Raw genomic sequence first — 14571 nt, 5'->3', positions numbered from 1 at the left:
TGTAGGGTGCCACTAGAAGCAGCGATCTTAAAATTGTTGAGTTATAGTGCTCCCTCTCCCCATCCGGATGGGACAGGATAGCATCTGCAAAGGCTCACAGACCAACTATGAGATGTGCTAGGGCTTCAGCTATGAGGGCAGGGCCAGGGTGCCTTAAGGATAGGGCTGAGGCAGGTCAGGCCCTGAGCTTGGGGAAGATGGGGCATGGGCAGTGGGGGCTGGCAGAGCAGAGCCCTGACACCCTGTCTTGGCACCTTCCAAGGCCTGGCACACAAGAAGTAATAGATAAATATTTGTTACAGTGAGGGTTCTCTATCCAAGTCCCTGCCCTATAAAATGGGCAGGGCTGGGTGGCCAGATGGCTCAGTTGGTTGGAGCGCAGGCTCTCAACCACAACGTTGCCAGTTTGATTCCTCGAGTCCCACAAGGGATGGTGGGCTCCGCCCCCTGCAACTAAGATTGAACACGACACTTTGAGCTGAGCTGCCGCTGAGCTCCTGGATGGCTCAGTTGGTTGGAGCACATCCTCTCAACCACAAGCTTGCCGGTTCGACTACCACAAGGGATGGTGGGCTGTGCCCCCTGCAAATAACAATGGCAACTGGACCTGGAGCTGAACTGCCCCCTCCACAACTAAGATTGAAAGGACAACAACTTGATTTGGAAAAGTCCTGCAAGTACACATTGTTACCCAATAAAGTCCTATTCCCCTTCCCCCAATAAAATCTAAAAAAAAAAAAAAAAAAAAAAATGTGCAGGGCTGTCTGGAGGCATAAATGATGTTCGGTGGACAAAGCACATAGTAGGTACTCAGTACCTCCCCTCCATCTGCCATTGTTGATTTGGCAAGTTTTAATGATGTGATTGGGTGCTGGCAGCTGTTTGGTGAAGCAACTGGTATCCCAGCTCTTAGCTGAGCTTGGGAACTTGCCTGGCCAGGGAGAGACCCTGGGGCTTGTGACCTTGTTGTGGCAGAGGGGCCAGACTGGGAAGGTCTGAATGTCCCCCACAAGGTCCTATCCCAGTAGGAACACTGCTGTTGGAAGCCGTGGCTCAACAAGAGCTCTGGACCCAGTGTGTGTGTATATGTGTGGTGGGGTCTACAGCCAAGAGAGCAGTGGGCAGGCAAGGCACCCCCATCACCCCCTTGTTGTACCCACTGGACTTGATCTGAGACTATGCCTGGCATCCATTCCACAGCTGTATCCCGGAGTCTCTCCATCTCTCCAAGTCTCTCCTCATTTGGGCTCAAGCTGTCTCCCTGGGTCCTCTCATCTTTGTGCCCTTGTGTCTCTGTGTCCCTGCCTCTCTTCCTGGGTCTCTCCTTCCTTCCATGTCTCTCCCTGCTCCCCCATCATCCTGCCCATCCCCACCCCACTCATGTAGTCCCCTCCAGCCCACTATGGTGCCCTCCAGCCCACTCTGGTACCCTTATCTTGGTCCAACCCTTGCTTAATTGCTGAGAGCACATCCCCATGACAACAGAGCAGATGGCTGCAAGTAGCTGAGTAGCCAACCCCTCACCCTCCCACCACAGCTCAATCCGTCTTTGAAATTAAATCAGCTGTGATAACATCAACTGGCCAGAGGGAGGGCAGTCAGGAGGCTGCCTGAACCCCACCCACCCTGCCCCAGGCCCAGGGTACAAGGGGAGAGGGTGAGGAGGGCAGAACTAGCTTTCAGTGTGGCTGTGTGACCTTGACCAAGTATCTAACCCTTTGAGCCTCAGTTTCCCCATCTATAAAATGGGAACAAATAGCCATCCCTCTCTCCTGGGGTCAATGCAAGTCTCTGGGAGAGTGTGCAGGTAAAGCACCTCGTGGGTGCTCAGTAGGGCTGAGAATATTGCCACTCCCCAGTCCATGCAGAAACCAAATCCTGGTGGAAAACCCCACTACGGGGTGACACTGCCCCGCCAGTTCTCAGGGGCCAAGTCTCAGGCCACTCATGGTACAGAGGTTGCAGACCTGGCTCCCGACTTGTTCTGTAAGCTGAGGTGCACCCTCCCCAGGGCTTTGGTGCCCTCGCTTGTAAAATGCCCCAGTGTCTTTAATCCTAGGGCCAGAAGGACACACTGGGACATTGTCTTGTCCACCCAAAGATGGGGACACCACTCCCTCCCAACAGAATTTAGGTCCCTTTAGACATCCAGGGGCCCTGGCAGGATGTAGGGACCCAGGAGTTGTGGGTAAAGGAGGTAAGACCCTACCCAAATCTGAGGCCTCCCTGAGGAAGTGGCATCCTAGGCAAGATGAGGTTGGTAAAAGTTAACTGGGTGGGGCTGACTGACAAGGATGGGTATTTCAGGCAGTGGTGTTTGCATGTGCAAAAGTCCTGAGGCATGAAGGAGGTGGGGGAGGGGATTGCAGCACAAGAGAGTAAGGGGGAGAGTAGGGAGATGAGAAAAGACCTCAAGGGAGGCAAGGGAGAGAGGAGCTGTGTGAAGATCTAGGAAGAAGGTTCCAGAAAGAGGGTACAGCCCGTGCGAAAGTCCTAAAGCAGCAGTATGCTGGGTGTGTATGCCGCACAGTGAAGAGAGTGGTGGGCTAGAGCAAAGTGAACAATGGGGAAGCCAGGGAGGTCATGGAGGCCAGATGATACAGGGTCTTTGGGCCACCATTGAGGACTCAGGCTTTTATTTTCAGTGTCTTGCAAAACTCTTAGGTTTTCACAAGATCCTTCTGGCTGTTGGGATGAGAATAGGCAGGGAGTCAGGGAGGAGGTTGGTGCAATGTCTAGGAGCCCACTTGGGGCAGGATCCGTGCTGGGACTGGGCCAGCAGAGGGGCCACAATGTAACCCCCACTCTCAGTGTGCTCATGTGTGGGAAGCAAGACTATGTTGGACTTGACCAGCATGTCCTAAGCCAGGGTGTGAGTGCTGGGTTTGTGAAGGCTCTGCAGAGGGCCTCTGGGCTTCCTCACTGCTGCAGTCCCAGCATCCTGCACACAGTCAGGTCCAGAAGGGGCTGCGGGTGAAGTTTCTGTTATCAGAATGGCCTGCTCCAGTGTGGCTTAGCCAGGCCTCCCCAAGGAGGTGACATGGACCGAGGCCTCCAAAAATGAATTTAACAGGCCAAAAGGAGATGAGAGGGGTCAACCAGGTGAGCGGAATAGCATGCACAAGATGTGGACACTGAAAGGATCTGGAGCAGACAGTGCCAGTGGAGCAGGTGAAATGTGGGGCCAGAACGGCAGTAGAGGCCTTGAATGCTGGTTTAGGGAGCTGTACTTTATCTTGAGTGTGTGGCCCTAGTTGTTCCTCAGCCTGTCTGCGGTTCAGTTTCTCTGCCTGTCAAATGAGGCTAAGAATTGAGACAAGGACTTAGTGAGGTCGTTAAGGACATGTCGCTGCTTAGCTGGGTTCATCAGCTGCCATATTTGGTAGCCATGGGAGTAGTTGAAGCAGGGGAATACCCTGATGGTCTGTGCTGGAGAGGGAAGGCCCCAACTTTAGGTGCAAGGCTTGGTGAAAGGAAGGCAGTGCAGACAATGAGCCCTGACCCTGAGGTCCTTGGGATGTTCAGGAATACCATTGCCTTATAAGCACCCAGATCTTTGCTATGTACCCAACCCCAGGAAAATGCAACTGCCTGGGCTGCTGAGCCATAATTGGATTTTCCCAGCAGCTGTCGGAGCTAAGCAGGCCCACTTGACGCAGCCATGGCTGGCCAATAATTGGTGAAATTAGCAGGTCGCCAGGGGCAAAGGTCAGGTGGTATTGGGGGCTTTGATGAAGTTAGTCCCACTGCAGGACTGGGATCTGGGGTTCGGCCTTCTGTGCATCTCAGGGCTCTCCTGTCCTTCGGGTAACGTGGTTAGGGGACCTACAGCTGCTGACCTGTCCCAGGGGCTCCTGGAGGCAGGACCCAGGGAGCCAGAGCCTGGGTTGAAGCCGGAGGTGCAGCTAAACAGTGAGGACACCTACTAAGTCCTCCTAGACAGAGCACTAGCAGCACCTGAGGGGGATTGCAACCCCTGGAGATTTGGGAGTGATGCCCCTTGGCTTCCTAGAAGAAGCCTTGAACAAGCTCCTCTGGGAGAACCTACCCATAGTGAGGACCACCTCTAGGCTTTCAGCACCCCACCATGGGTGCTCTCATCCCAGCTCCGCATCTGGAAATGGGGATGAATTCCTCCCCGGGTCTGTCTGTATCCAGGCTCCACCCTTCCCCCAAGTTCAAGGCCTCCCAGCATCTTCTCCCACCATGAGCTCCAGAGGTTATCCTCTGAGCATACGCCCTGGTTCTTGTCATTCCCTTGAATAGTCTGCTCCCACCTTCTTTCACTTCACATTATTTATTGGACACCTACAAGCTAGACACTGGGCTAGGAGTTGAGATGCATGGCCGAGCAAAATTTGATCAGGTCCCAGCCCAGTGGCACGCCCAGCACCTTTCCTCTTCCCATGCTGAGAACCAGAGACCCTGTCATTAATCAGCCTTGAAGGCTGACACATGGAATCACCTTCTTTTCTGACTTCACTCCAGGCCCCAAGGAGCTAGAGTTGCCAGCCTGCCTATTGTTCATACAGATACACACACACACACACGCATGCACACATACACACATACGGGCACACACCTACCTTTAGTCATTGCTGCAATCATTTATTATTATTATTATTATTATTATTATTATTATTTTAAAGGCAAATCCTTTGGAGTCAATAACTTGGATGAAATTCTGACTCAGCCTCTTGCCAGCTATGTGACTCTCTCCTCTCCAAGCCTCAGTTTCCTGTTGGGAACTGAATAACATGGATCAATGACCCCAGTCTGGGGTGTAATGGAACTATGTGTACCCACCTCACTGGCGTCTTTTCTGTCCTTCAAATAGGGCAGGTATGTCCCTGCCTCTGGGTCTTTGTACTTGCTATGCCCTCTGCCCAGAATGCTTTTCCTCCAGACAACCATCTGGTCCATGGTATCACTTTCATTCCAGTTGCTGATAAATGTCACCTCCTCAGAGAAACTTTCCAGGACCCCCTGACTTAAAACTCCCCTGCCCATCCTCTGTCCCCATCCTTCTCCATCAGCTTACCTGCCTGTATTTCCTCTCTCATTTATTTCTACTGGGAACAACATTCTATTGCTTGTTACCTGATCCCCCAAAAGAGTGTCAGCTCCACAAGGTAGAAATCTAACAGATTTGCCTATTGCTGTATTCCCAGAGCTTAATACATGTTTCTTAAATTGCATTGAATTAAAATTGACTGACAGGCTGGCTCCCTGGCTCAGGTGGTTGGAGCGCCGCGCTCCTAACGCCAAGGTCGCCAGTTCGATTCCCACATGGGCCAATGAGCTGCGCCCTCTACAGTTAAGATTGTGAACAACGGCTCTCCCTGGAGCTGGGCTGCTATGAGCAGCCGGAGTTTGGCGTGGGCTGGCGTGGGCTGGCGTGGGCTGGCGTGGGCTGCTGTGTGCTGCCCTGGGCTACCGTGTGCTGCCACGTGTGGCCGGTGGCCAGGGTGAGTGGCCAGAAGCGAGCGAGAGCTGCTGAGAGCAGCTGACCAACGACCCAACTACCTCGTGGCGGGGGGTGGGGGGGGGTGGGGGGGGGTGGGGGGGGGTGGGGGGGGGGGCGCAAGGCTCATAATACCAGCATGGGCCAGGGAGCTGTGTCCTACACAACTAGACCGAGAAACAACGGCTTGAACTGGAGTGGGGGGGGAGGCGGAAGAAAGGGGGGGGGGAAATGACTGACACATCTTTAAGTTTGAGATTGTTTCAAAATAAAAATATACTTTAAAAGTATGTATTTTAAAAACACTGGCACTCAGGTTGGTAATCAGGTAATCAGAACACAGTTTCCTCTTTAGCATTGGCACCCCTCCCATGACAGGAAGCTCACTCCTTCTCAGGGAGTCTGCCTTGCTCTGACTTGGAGGAAGCTCTGTTCCTGTAGGACCTACTCCTTATGACACCCACCCCCATCTAGTGGGTCCCAGGCCTACTCTCTAAGCCTCAGACCCATCTGTTCTCCTGGCCTAAAATAGCCATGCAGAGACTTGGGGATAGCAACTGGAGTCTGCGAGGCTGCGTTTCTCCATAGTGAGTCTCCCCAGTTCCTCCCAGGATGGAGTCTCCAACCTTCTCCCAATCCCTTTCCTGAGAGCACATGAGAATTCCCAGGCACTTTCTTGTTAACATCTTCTGGTCACACAAAGCTTGGGGTCCACCCACTGCTGACACAGTCAGGTCTCCCCAGCCTGACTTCCTCCTCTTTAAAGCAGAATTATTCACTCTAATTTCCAGGGTTGGGAATCTTATTTCTAATTGAGGCAACAGCTCTGAATCTGTTCCCCTTCCAGCTGAATGTGTCAGGGAATGTGAGACCTGTTTCTTTTGTGGCTCCTTCAAAGTTTTGGTGCCGACACTAAGGATATAATGCTGAGGACAGAGCCCTGTGGCCCAGTTGTAGACACTTCACCCAGTCACAGAGACAAACATACACAAGCATGGCCATACAAACAGCTTCTTACAATGCCCTGAGCTAAGTGCTGGGGATCAGCAGTGAGTAAAACAGATCTCCTCTTTTTGAGAGGTTTACTGTCTCCTGGGGCTGCAGAGCGTAATTAAACTATCCTCCACTTTTCTGTGCCACACATACACAGACAGAAATATGTGCATAGTGGCCACACATGTGATCCTTGGGCTAGAGTTCTCCTGACTATGTAGGGTCACTTAGGAAATTGTACGAGAGGGTCTCCATCCTCAGAACACCTGCCAGGTGTTCTTGCCTGTGTCCATAGTCTTGTGTGTCCACAACAGCCCTGTGCATCCATGAACTTCCTCCTCTGTTGGCTCCGTTTACAAAACTGCTCAAAGGATGCCCACCACCACCACAGCTGGCAGTGCCCACCACTAGAGCATCATGCCTGGAATCTGCTCAGACTCTGAATGTTGCCCACCCTTGGGGCCCAGCCATGAACACCGCAGAGGCAGGCAGGAGTCTCCACCCCAAACTTTCTCTGGGGCCTAAGAAGGCCCAGCTCCTAGCTCCCATCTCCTGCTCCAGCACTCACTTCCTCCCAATGGTGGGCCTTACTTTTACCTGCCTGGGATCACCACACATCCCCCAGCACCCAATACTCACACACCATACTCCCACACATGTCACCCCCCCATAAACCACATCACACACCACACCCCCATACACCACACATACATCCACACACATACCACACTCCCACGTACATCACACACACCACACCCCCACACACACACCACACACACACTATACCACATCATATATACCACACACACACACACACCACACTCCCACATACATCACACACACCACACACACACACAAACCACACATCATATACACCACACCCCCACATACACACCACACATATTCCACACTCATATCATACCACATATACCACACACACACGCACACACACCACATCACATACACCACATACCCCCACACACACCACACGAACCACACGCACACACACACCACATTACATACACCACACACTCATACACACCATACCACATTAAACACACTACACCACACTCTTACAACCATATCACACACCACACTCACACACACAACATTCACACACACCACACAGTACACACAGCACAGTACACATACCTACACACCCCCACACACCCAGAAAAATTCATTCTTCCAACAAATATGTGCCCTGCCCCTGTGTACCAGTCATTGATCTAGATTCTGGGGACACAGCAAGAGACAAGGCAGGAGCAGGCCCTGCTCCCTTGGACCTCAGTGTGGTTGAGATTGCACCCATCTCTCAAACAGTCACATAGGGCCGTGGAGAAACAGGTGTGGGGGTTATGAGAAAGCAAGTGGGTGGGAAGCTAATTCAGAATAGGGGTGTCAGGGAAGGACTCCTTGAAGAAGTTATGTTTGCGCAAAGGCCTGAAGATGAGTGGATGTTGACTAGGGAGAGCGGCATGTGTGAAAGCCCCGAGGCTCTCAGGTATTTGGTGCAGTGGAGGAACAGAGTAGTGGCCAATATGCCTGCCGCTCAGAGATTGAAGGTGGCAGGGAGGTGAGACTAAGAAGGTGGGCAGGGCCAGGTCATCAGGGTTCTCATGGTAAGAATGAGGCCTGAGGTCTTTATGCTTAGAGGAGAGGGAGCCACTGAAGGTTTAAAGCAAGGCAGGTAACATGACGCAATGTGGACTTTGGGACTAAAACCACAGGAAGAATCACGGCAGGGGTCAGCGGTTAGAAGTTGGGGCCAAAGCCCTGTGAGGATGATGTCGCCATGTGGGAGTCAGTGGTGGGTATGGAGGCACGGGGTTAGATTGAGACGGATTGATTGTCATGACATTTATCAATACAGATGACAGGCAAGAGATCATAAATCACCTGCAAAACCACCCCTTCGCTCCCTGCTAACACAGCATGGATTGGGGAGGCAGTACCCACAGGCCCAGAGGCACAGGCTCCTCTGCATGTCCATTCGTGCTGAGTCAGCATCACCCAGGTTTGCTAAGACACCCGCCACCCCTCAAAGCTGGGCCAGTTGTTTCCATGAACTCACTTGTCACATTTATTAACCAGATGGTGGGTGCAGGGCCTGGGTGGCCATGCTTACTTGTTTTCCACCCGTTTGAGCTGCTCCTTGCCACTGATGGTCACCGACTTGAGCTGCCCATCCTCTTCCACCTCCATGCGCTCCTGCCCGTTCTCCACAATGCGTTTGGTGGTGATCTTATGTCCGTTGATCATCTCGGTGGATGACATAACCGACTTGAACCCGGAGCTGCCAGAGCCGGAGCCCCCAAAGGAGGTGGATGAGAAGGTAGTGCGGCTGGCACCTCCGCCACGGCCCAGCGTGTCAAAAGCTGAGAAGGCCTCCATGAAAGCTGGGAACTCGCCGAAGCCGGCGGGAAAGGTGCCCCTCAGGCCGTGGCCCCAGCCAGCACGGTCATTGTTGAAGGGGGTGTCCCAGAAGTCAAAGGAGAAGGGGTCCAGGCCACCGAAAAATTCGCGGAAGATATCCTCAGGGTTCCGGAATGTGTAGCCGGTATGGAAGGGGCTGTTGTGGGGGGTACTGGCCCCCCCGCAGGCCCGCCAGCTGTCACAACCAGCCCGGTCATACACGGAGCGCTTCTTGGAATCAGACAGGACCTCATAGGCCTCCGACACCTGCTTGAACTTCTTCTCAGCTTCTTCCTTGTTGCCGGGGTTCTTGTCGGGGTGCCAGCGCAAGGCCAATTTGCGGTAAGCCTTCTTGATGTCTTCCGGGGAGGCGCTGGCCTGTACCCCCAGCACTTTGTAATAGTTAGCCATGCCTCGGGGGGAGTAGAGCCGGAAGCAGACCAGAAGGTGAAGTGGGCAGCGGGGCACAGGTGATCAGGGTGGGGGCGGAGGCAGCAGCGGGTGTGGGTCCCTCAGCAAGGGCCTTGCTGGACTCTGCGGGCTCCGGGCGTGGTTCTGCCCGGTGAGTTTACCTTTTCATAGTACCAGTTCTCAGGGACAGGTGGGTACCTCCACTGAGAGGGGTGGGGGGAGGGGAGGGAAACTGCCAATGTGCAACCAGGCGGGGGCAGGCCTGCCTGCAGAGCTGAGGCCAGGCCATTTATGACATCAGCCTCTGGGCGGGGCAAATCCACATCCAGCCCTGGACTGGGCAACACCCAGCACATTGGCCTGCCCCTGTGAACAAGGCCCGCCACGGTGGCCGGTTGAGGTGCGGAGCTCGGTCACAGTGGGGCTGTGGGCTGAGCCTGGGATCAGCCATGGGGTCCCGGTCCAGGTGGGCAACAAAGGTTAGAAAGAGTGGTCAAGAGAGGAGAGTGAGGGGGGCTTCATTGGATGTGTCCACTTAGCCCAATGACTGGGTTGTTGGTATGGAGTGACGGGTCCCAAAGTGGGGGAGCAGGCAGGATGGGAGTTCATTTTTCTTGTGCCCCATTATCCCATCAGATCCTCAGAGGTAAGCCCCACAAAATCAGGGATGTTTGTCAGCATTTAGGACAGTGCCTGGTAATCAGTTCAACTTGTTGAATGAATGAAGTTCAGAGACTTGCAGCACCGTACTTAAGGTCACACAGCAAGTCAGTGACAGAGAGAGGGAGATGCAAACCCAGGGCTGTCTGAGGCTGTAGTGGACAACAAAGTAAAAAGAAGCATTCCATTCAATAGTGGAAAGAAAAATAAGGATTAAAAATAAATATAGATTTGTGACTGTAGTGCGTTGACTAGTGGCCCCCATAAAGATATGTCTGTGTCCTACTGGCCAGAATCTGTGAATATGATCTTATTTGGAAAAGGGTCTTTACAGATGTAATTAAATTAGGGGTCTCAAGATGAGATCATCCTGGATTATCTGGGTTGGTCTGGTCCTAAATCTAATGACAAGTGCCCTTATTAAAGGCACACAGAGAGAGACACACCAAGAGAAGAGAAAGTGATACGAAGATGGAGGCAGAAATTGAGGCGAAGCCATGCAAGGAAAGCCAACAGTCACTAGAAGCTGGAAGGAGCGAGAAACGATCCTTCTTCAGAGACTCTGGAAGGACTGCAGCCCTGATGACACCTTGATTTTGAACTTCTAGCCTCCAGAACTGTGAGAGAATAAAATTTTATTATTTCAAGACACCCAGTTTGTGATAATTTGTTATAGTAGCCCTAGGAAACTAATAAGATAAGTGAGGTAACCAGCTGATCGTATGCATTCATGTTTCTTTAATTCTTCTGATATTGGATCATATTCAGAATAGCAATTAACAATACTGATTAACATCTATTCCTACCTTAAGTACAGCCCCCTATAGTTAAGATGGAAAACATGCTAAATTACCTACTAACAATCCAGTGAGGAACTTAGCTGTTTGGATCACTGAATCTTAACTAGAATAGCAATCCTCTTCTTTCTCTTCCTTCCTTTGTCCCCCCTCCCCCTTCTTCTTGTTTCTCGTCTTTTCTGCTTTCTATTAATTTCCCTCTTTCTTTCTCTTTTCCTTCAATACTCTTTGGTGCTAGGTTCCAGGCACCTAGCAGAGTACAGTATGTTCTCACCAATCCTAAATGCCAGGAGAAATGAAAGCAGAATCTGTAGATACTTTGCAAACCCAACCTAGAGTGATAAATGTTGTCACCCCCACACACCTTACCAAGAGCAGGACTTGCCCTCTGTGCCCCATATCCATCCACCTACATGGTCTAACACACCTAATTCATGTTGCTTGGTAGAAGAAATGAATGGCAGAATAACTCCACTAGGTGTAGCTACAGATGAAAATGTTTCCATATTTTTGTAACTATATTTCTGCTACTGTAGTGAAAACCTGTTCTTGACAGGCTTGTCCATTGGAGCTGGGGAAAGATACCCTACACAATTCTGCATGATGATAACATTGGGAATAGTGCTGTTGTTGACAATGGTGGCTGTGGAGACAGTGACAAGGTGGAATATGCATAGTGACAGATAAGGCATCATTAAGACAGTAGAGGTTATTAGGGTAGTGATGATGATGGGACAGTAATTGTGGTAGTGACAATGGAGCTGCTAACGACAAAAGTGGTGCCAATAGAGGTGATGGTGACAGTAGTAATGCTTGTGGTGGAGACAGTAACTCATGGTAGTGGTGGTGGTGGTGATGGTAACAGTGGAGGGGATGGTAATTGAGGTGGGAAGAGGTGTTGTTGTTAGTGATGGTAGAGGTCTGATGGAAGTGGCTACTAGCAGAACTGTTGGTGAAATTCGTGGTGGTGGTGGTGATCCTGTAGGTGGCGATGAGGTAGTGGAAGTTGCGTGTTATAGAGCTTTGCTACAGTAATAAACCCCACATTTCAGCTTTTTATGAAAGACATTTAGTTCTTGCCCACTTACTTGTCAGCATCCATGGATAAGCTGCTGGGGCTCCCACTCACATGTCTTCTCATTCTGGATCCCAAGCTGAGGAAATGGCTCTAATCTGGAACCTAACATTCTCATGGCAAAGAAGGTGTGAATAAGAGCTGGTAGAAACTTGGAATGCCTCTTAAAATTTCTGTTCAAATGTGACGTATGTCACTCTTGCTCATGTCATATGGTCAAGGCCAGTGTCAATGGAATGGGAAATGGTACTCCTTTAGGAAGGTTCTGCAAGTCTCAAGCAACAGCTTGAGAGACACAATACTCTTATAGGGAAGAGGGAGTGGTCAATATTGCAGTATGCTACAAGTGATAAATGGTGGTGATGGGGGCAGCAGTATTGATGGCCCTGATAGAAACACTGGTGGTGCTGCTGGTGACGGGAGTGGTAGTGGTGGTGGTAATGGGAGTAGTGGCAGTAACTGTGATATTAATGGTGGATGGTGGGAGTGCTGAAAGTGGTGGGAATGATATACTGGTGGGAACGACAGTTACAGCCATAGTGCTGATGGCGGTGGTAATGATATTGGGGGTGTGGTGTTCTATATTTTCTTTTGCTAACTCAACACTACCACCACCCTCTTCTATGGTCTTCTCTGTATACTAGAGAATTTTGGAAAAATGTCCAGAATCTCCTTCCCCATACCGTTGCAGATTACAGTCTGCCAATTCATGAAATTTGGAAAGTTGAAGAGAAAGAGGAAGTTACAGGCAGATGACAACCCAGAGGTTTGCAGCAGCTTCTGGGAAATCTTCTGAGAATCCCCTGCTTCAGAGCTGCAGGCTGAGATACTCAGCTTCCAGAATATCATAAGATTCCAGCAGCTTCCTGGCAAGTTCTTGAGATTTACTCACTATGGAACTGCAGACTGAGACCATCAGCAAAGACTTGTTCCCCTGATCTTTACTCCAATTGTTGTGGAAACTTGTATTAAATGTCTTCATACCTGTTACACATTCAGTAACTATGTACATGCGGTCATGATGACATGATGGCAGTAACTCAAATAAAGATGGTGGGAGTGGTGGATGTGGATACGGTAATACCGGTGATAGTGCACGTGGTGGTGATGGTGTGATGTCAGAGGTGGGGTTGGAGGTGATGGTAGTAATGACAGTGGTGGTAGTAGAGGTAGAGGTAATAATGAGCTTGTATGAAGTAGATATAGTGGTAGTGGTGGTGGCAGTGATAGAGATGATGATGATATAGTACGTAATGCTAGTGATGAGGAAGGTGGTGGTAATGCTGACATTGGTTGATGTGGAAACAGTGGTGATGCAAGTGGTGGTGATGATGGTAATGGTGGTGGTAATGATGGTCATGTTAATGGTGATTTTGATTGAGGTGAAGATGGTGGTGATGATGATAGTGATGGTGGTGATGTTGGTGGTGATGATGATGACAATGATGGGTGTGTTGGTGGTCATGGTACCATGGATATTGGTTGAGGTAGATATGGTGATGACAGTGACGAAGCAGGTAGTAGAGATGGTGATGATGCTAATGGTGGTGGAGGTGGTGGTGATGATGGAAGTGATGTCAGAGGTGGGATGGTGGTAGTAATGATGGAAGTGGTGGTGATGGTGATGATAATGATGGTGGTGATCCTAATAATAGTGATGATAATGATGATCATAATTGTGGTCATAGTAATAGTGATACGGTTGAGGTAATGGAGGTGAGTCAGAGGCAGTATATGATAGGAGTGATGGGGGGTAGTGAGGTAGTGTGATAATAGTGATGTGGTGTGATGTGATGTTGTACTGGTTGAGGTAGAGACGGTCATAGTGATGGTAATGGTAATAGTAATGATGGTGATGATGGTGGAGGTAGGGATGATAGTGTGTTGATGGTGATGAGGTGATATGATATTGGTGACGGGGTTGATGACAATGGCATTACCACAGGTGAAGCCTGAGGGTGCCACTACAGTGTAATTGGGACAGTGTGTGGATGGTTACAACAATATTAATAGGCAAGGGAACCAGGATAATGAGGTGCCCAAGAATCCTACAGATGCTTCCTCTGACCCAGGCTTTCCTCTCCTCGCCTAGCCTGAGACTCTGGTGCTGACCCTCACTGTCCTCCCAGGAAGGAACTTTCCTCTGGCCCCTGCTGTTTCAGAGCTCCTCAGAAGGTTCCTTGCCCTGCTCCATGCCCAGGGCCTATGCTCAACTTGAGGTCCCACCTTGAGTGGGTCTGTAGGAGGCAGATGGGATTGAAAATGGCTGGAGACCCCATCATATCTCCTGATTCAGAGCTTTCCCAGAGCACAGCTCTTCGCTGCTGAAGGTGTCCTAAAGATGGAGAGCCTCTCCAGTTTCCTGGAGGTGGGGATGAAGCAAGCTCCCCATAAAAGAAGGCATGGAACCTGGTGGCAGCATGCAAAGGTGATTTCCCATTCTGCAAAGATGGAGGAATAGGGATGAATGGGCATGAGCATTAACTCAGGCCCCCACACTCGTGACTCTCACAGGCTGATTGGTCACTTTCCTTCTCTGAGCCTCTGTCCTTATTTGCCAGTGAGTTAGTGAAACTTCTCCCTTTTGGGGCTTTCTCCCCTCTGGGGAGCTAGCCTAACCTCCCTGTCCTCCGACCTCTGATGTCCCATGTCCCTGGTCTCAGGCCCACCCTAAAACCAACCCCCTGAGCCACGGCCTGGGAAGAGAGAGAGGACCTTGAGTAACCAGGTGATTTCAGGCATAGGAAGGCCCAGAG

At 50.8% G+C, this 14571-nt stretch overlaps 1 protein-coding gene across 1 annotated transcript; it reads right to left on the bottom strand.

Moving 5' to 3' along the window:
* Window positions 1-8374: 8374 nt before the first annotated feature.
* On the bottom strand, window positions 8375-9313 carry DNAJB8 (DnaJ heat shock protein family (Hsp40) member B8). The gene has a single exon (XM_019717187.3). The coding sequence runs from the start codon at window positions 9281-9283 to the stop codon at window positions 8582-8584; it is 702 nt and encodes a 233-aa protein (XP_019572746.1). The 5' UTR covers window positions 9284-9313; the 3' UTR covers window positions 8375-8581.
* Window positions 9314-14571: the final 5258 nt, after the last annotated feature.

Source organism: Rhinolophus sinicus, chromosome 4 (assembly GCF_057876585.1).
Source record: "Rhinolophus sinicus isolate RSI-liver-muscle chromosome 4, RSI-T2T, whole genome shotgun sequence".
NCBI classification, from domain to species: Eukaryota; Metazoa; Chordata; class Mammalia; order Chiroptera; family Rhinolophidae; genus Rhinolophus; species Rhinolophus sinicus.
Note: the sequence above shows the minus strand (reverse complement) of the source record. Positions and strands in the feature narration are given on the sequence as shown.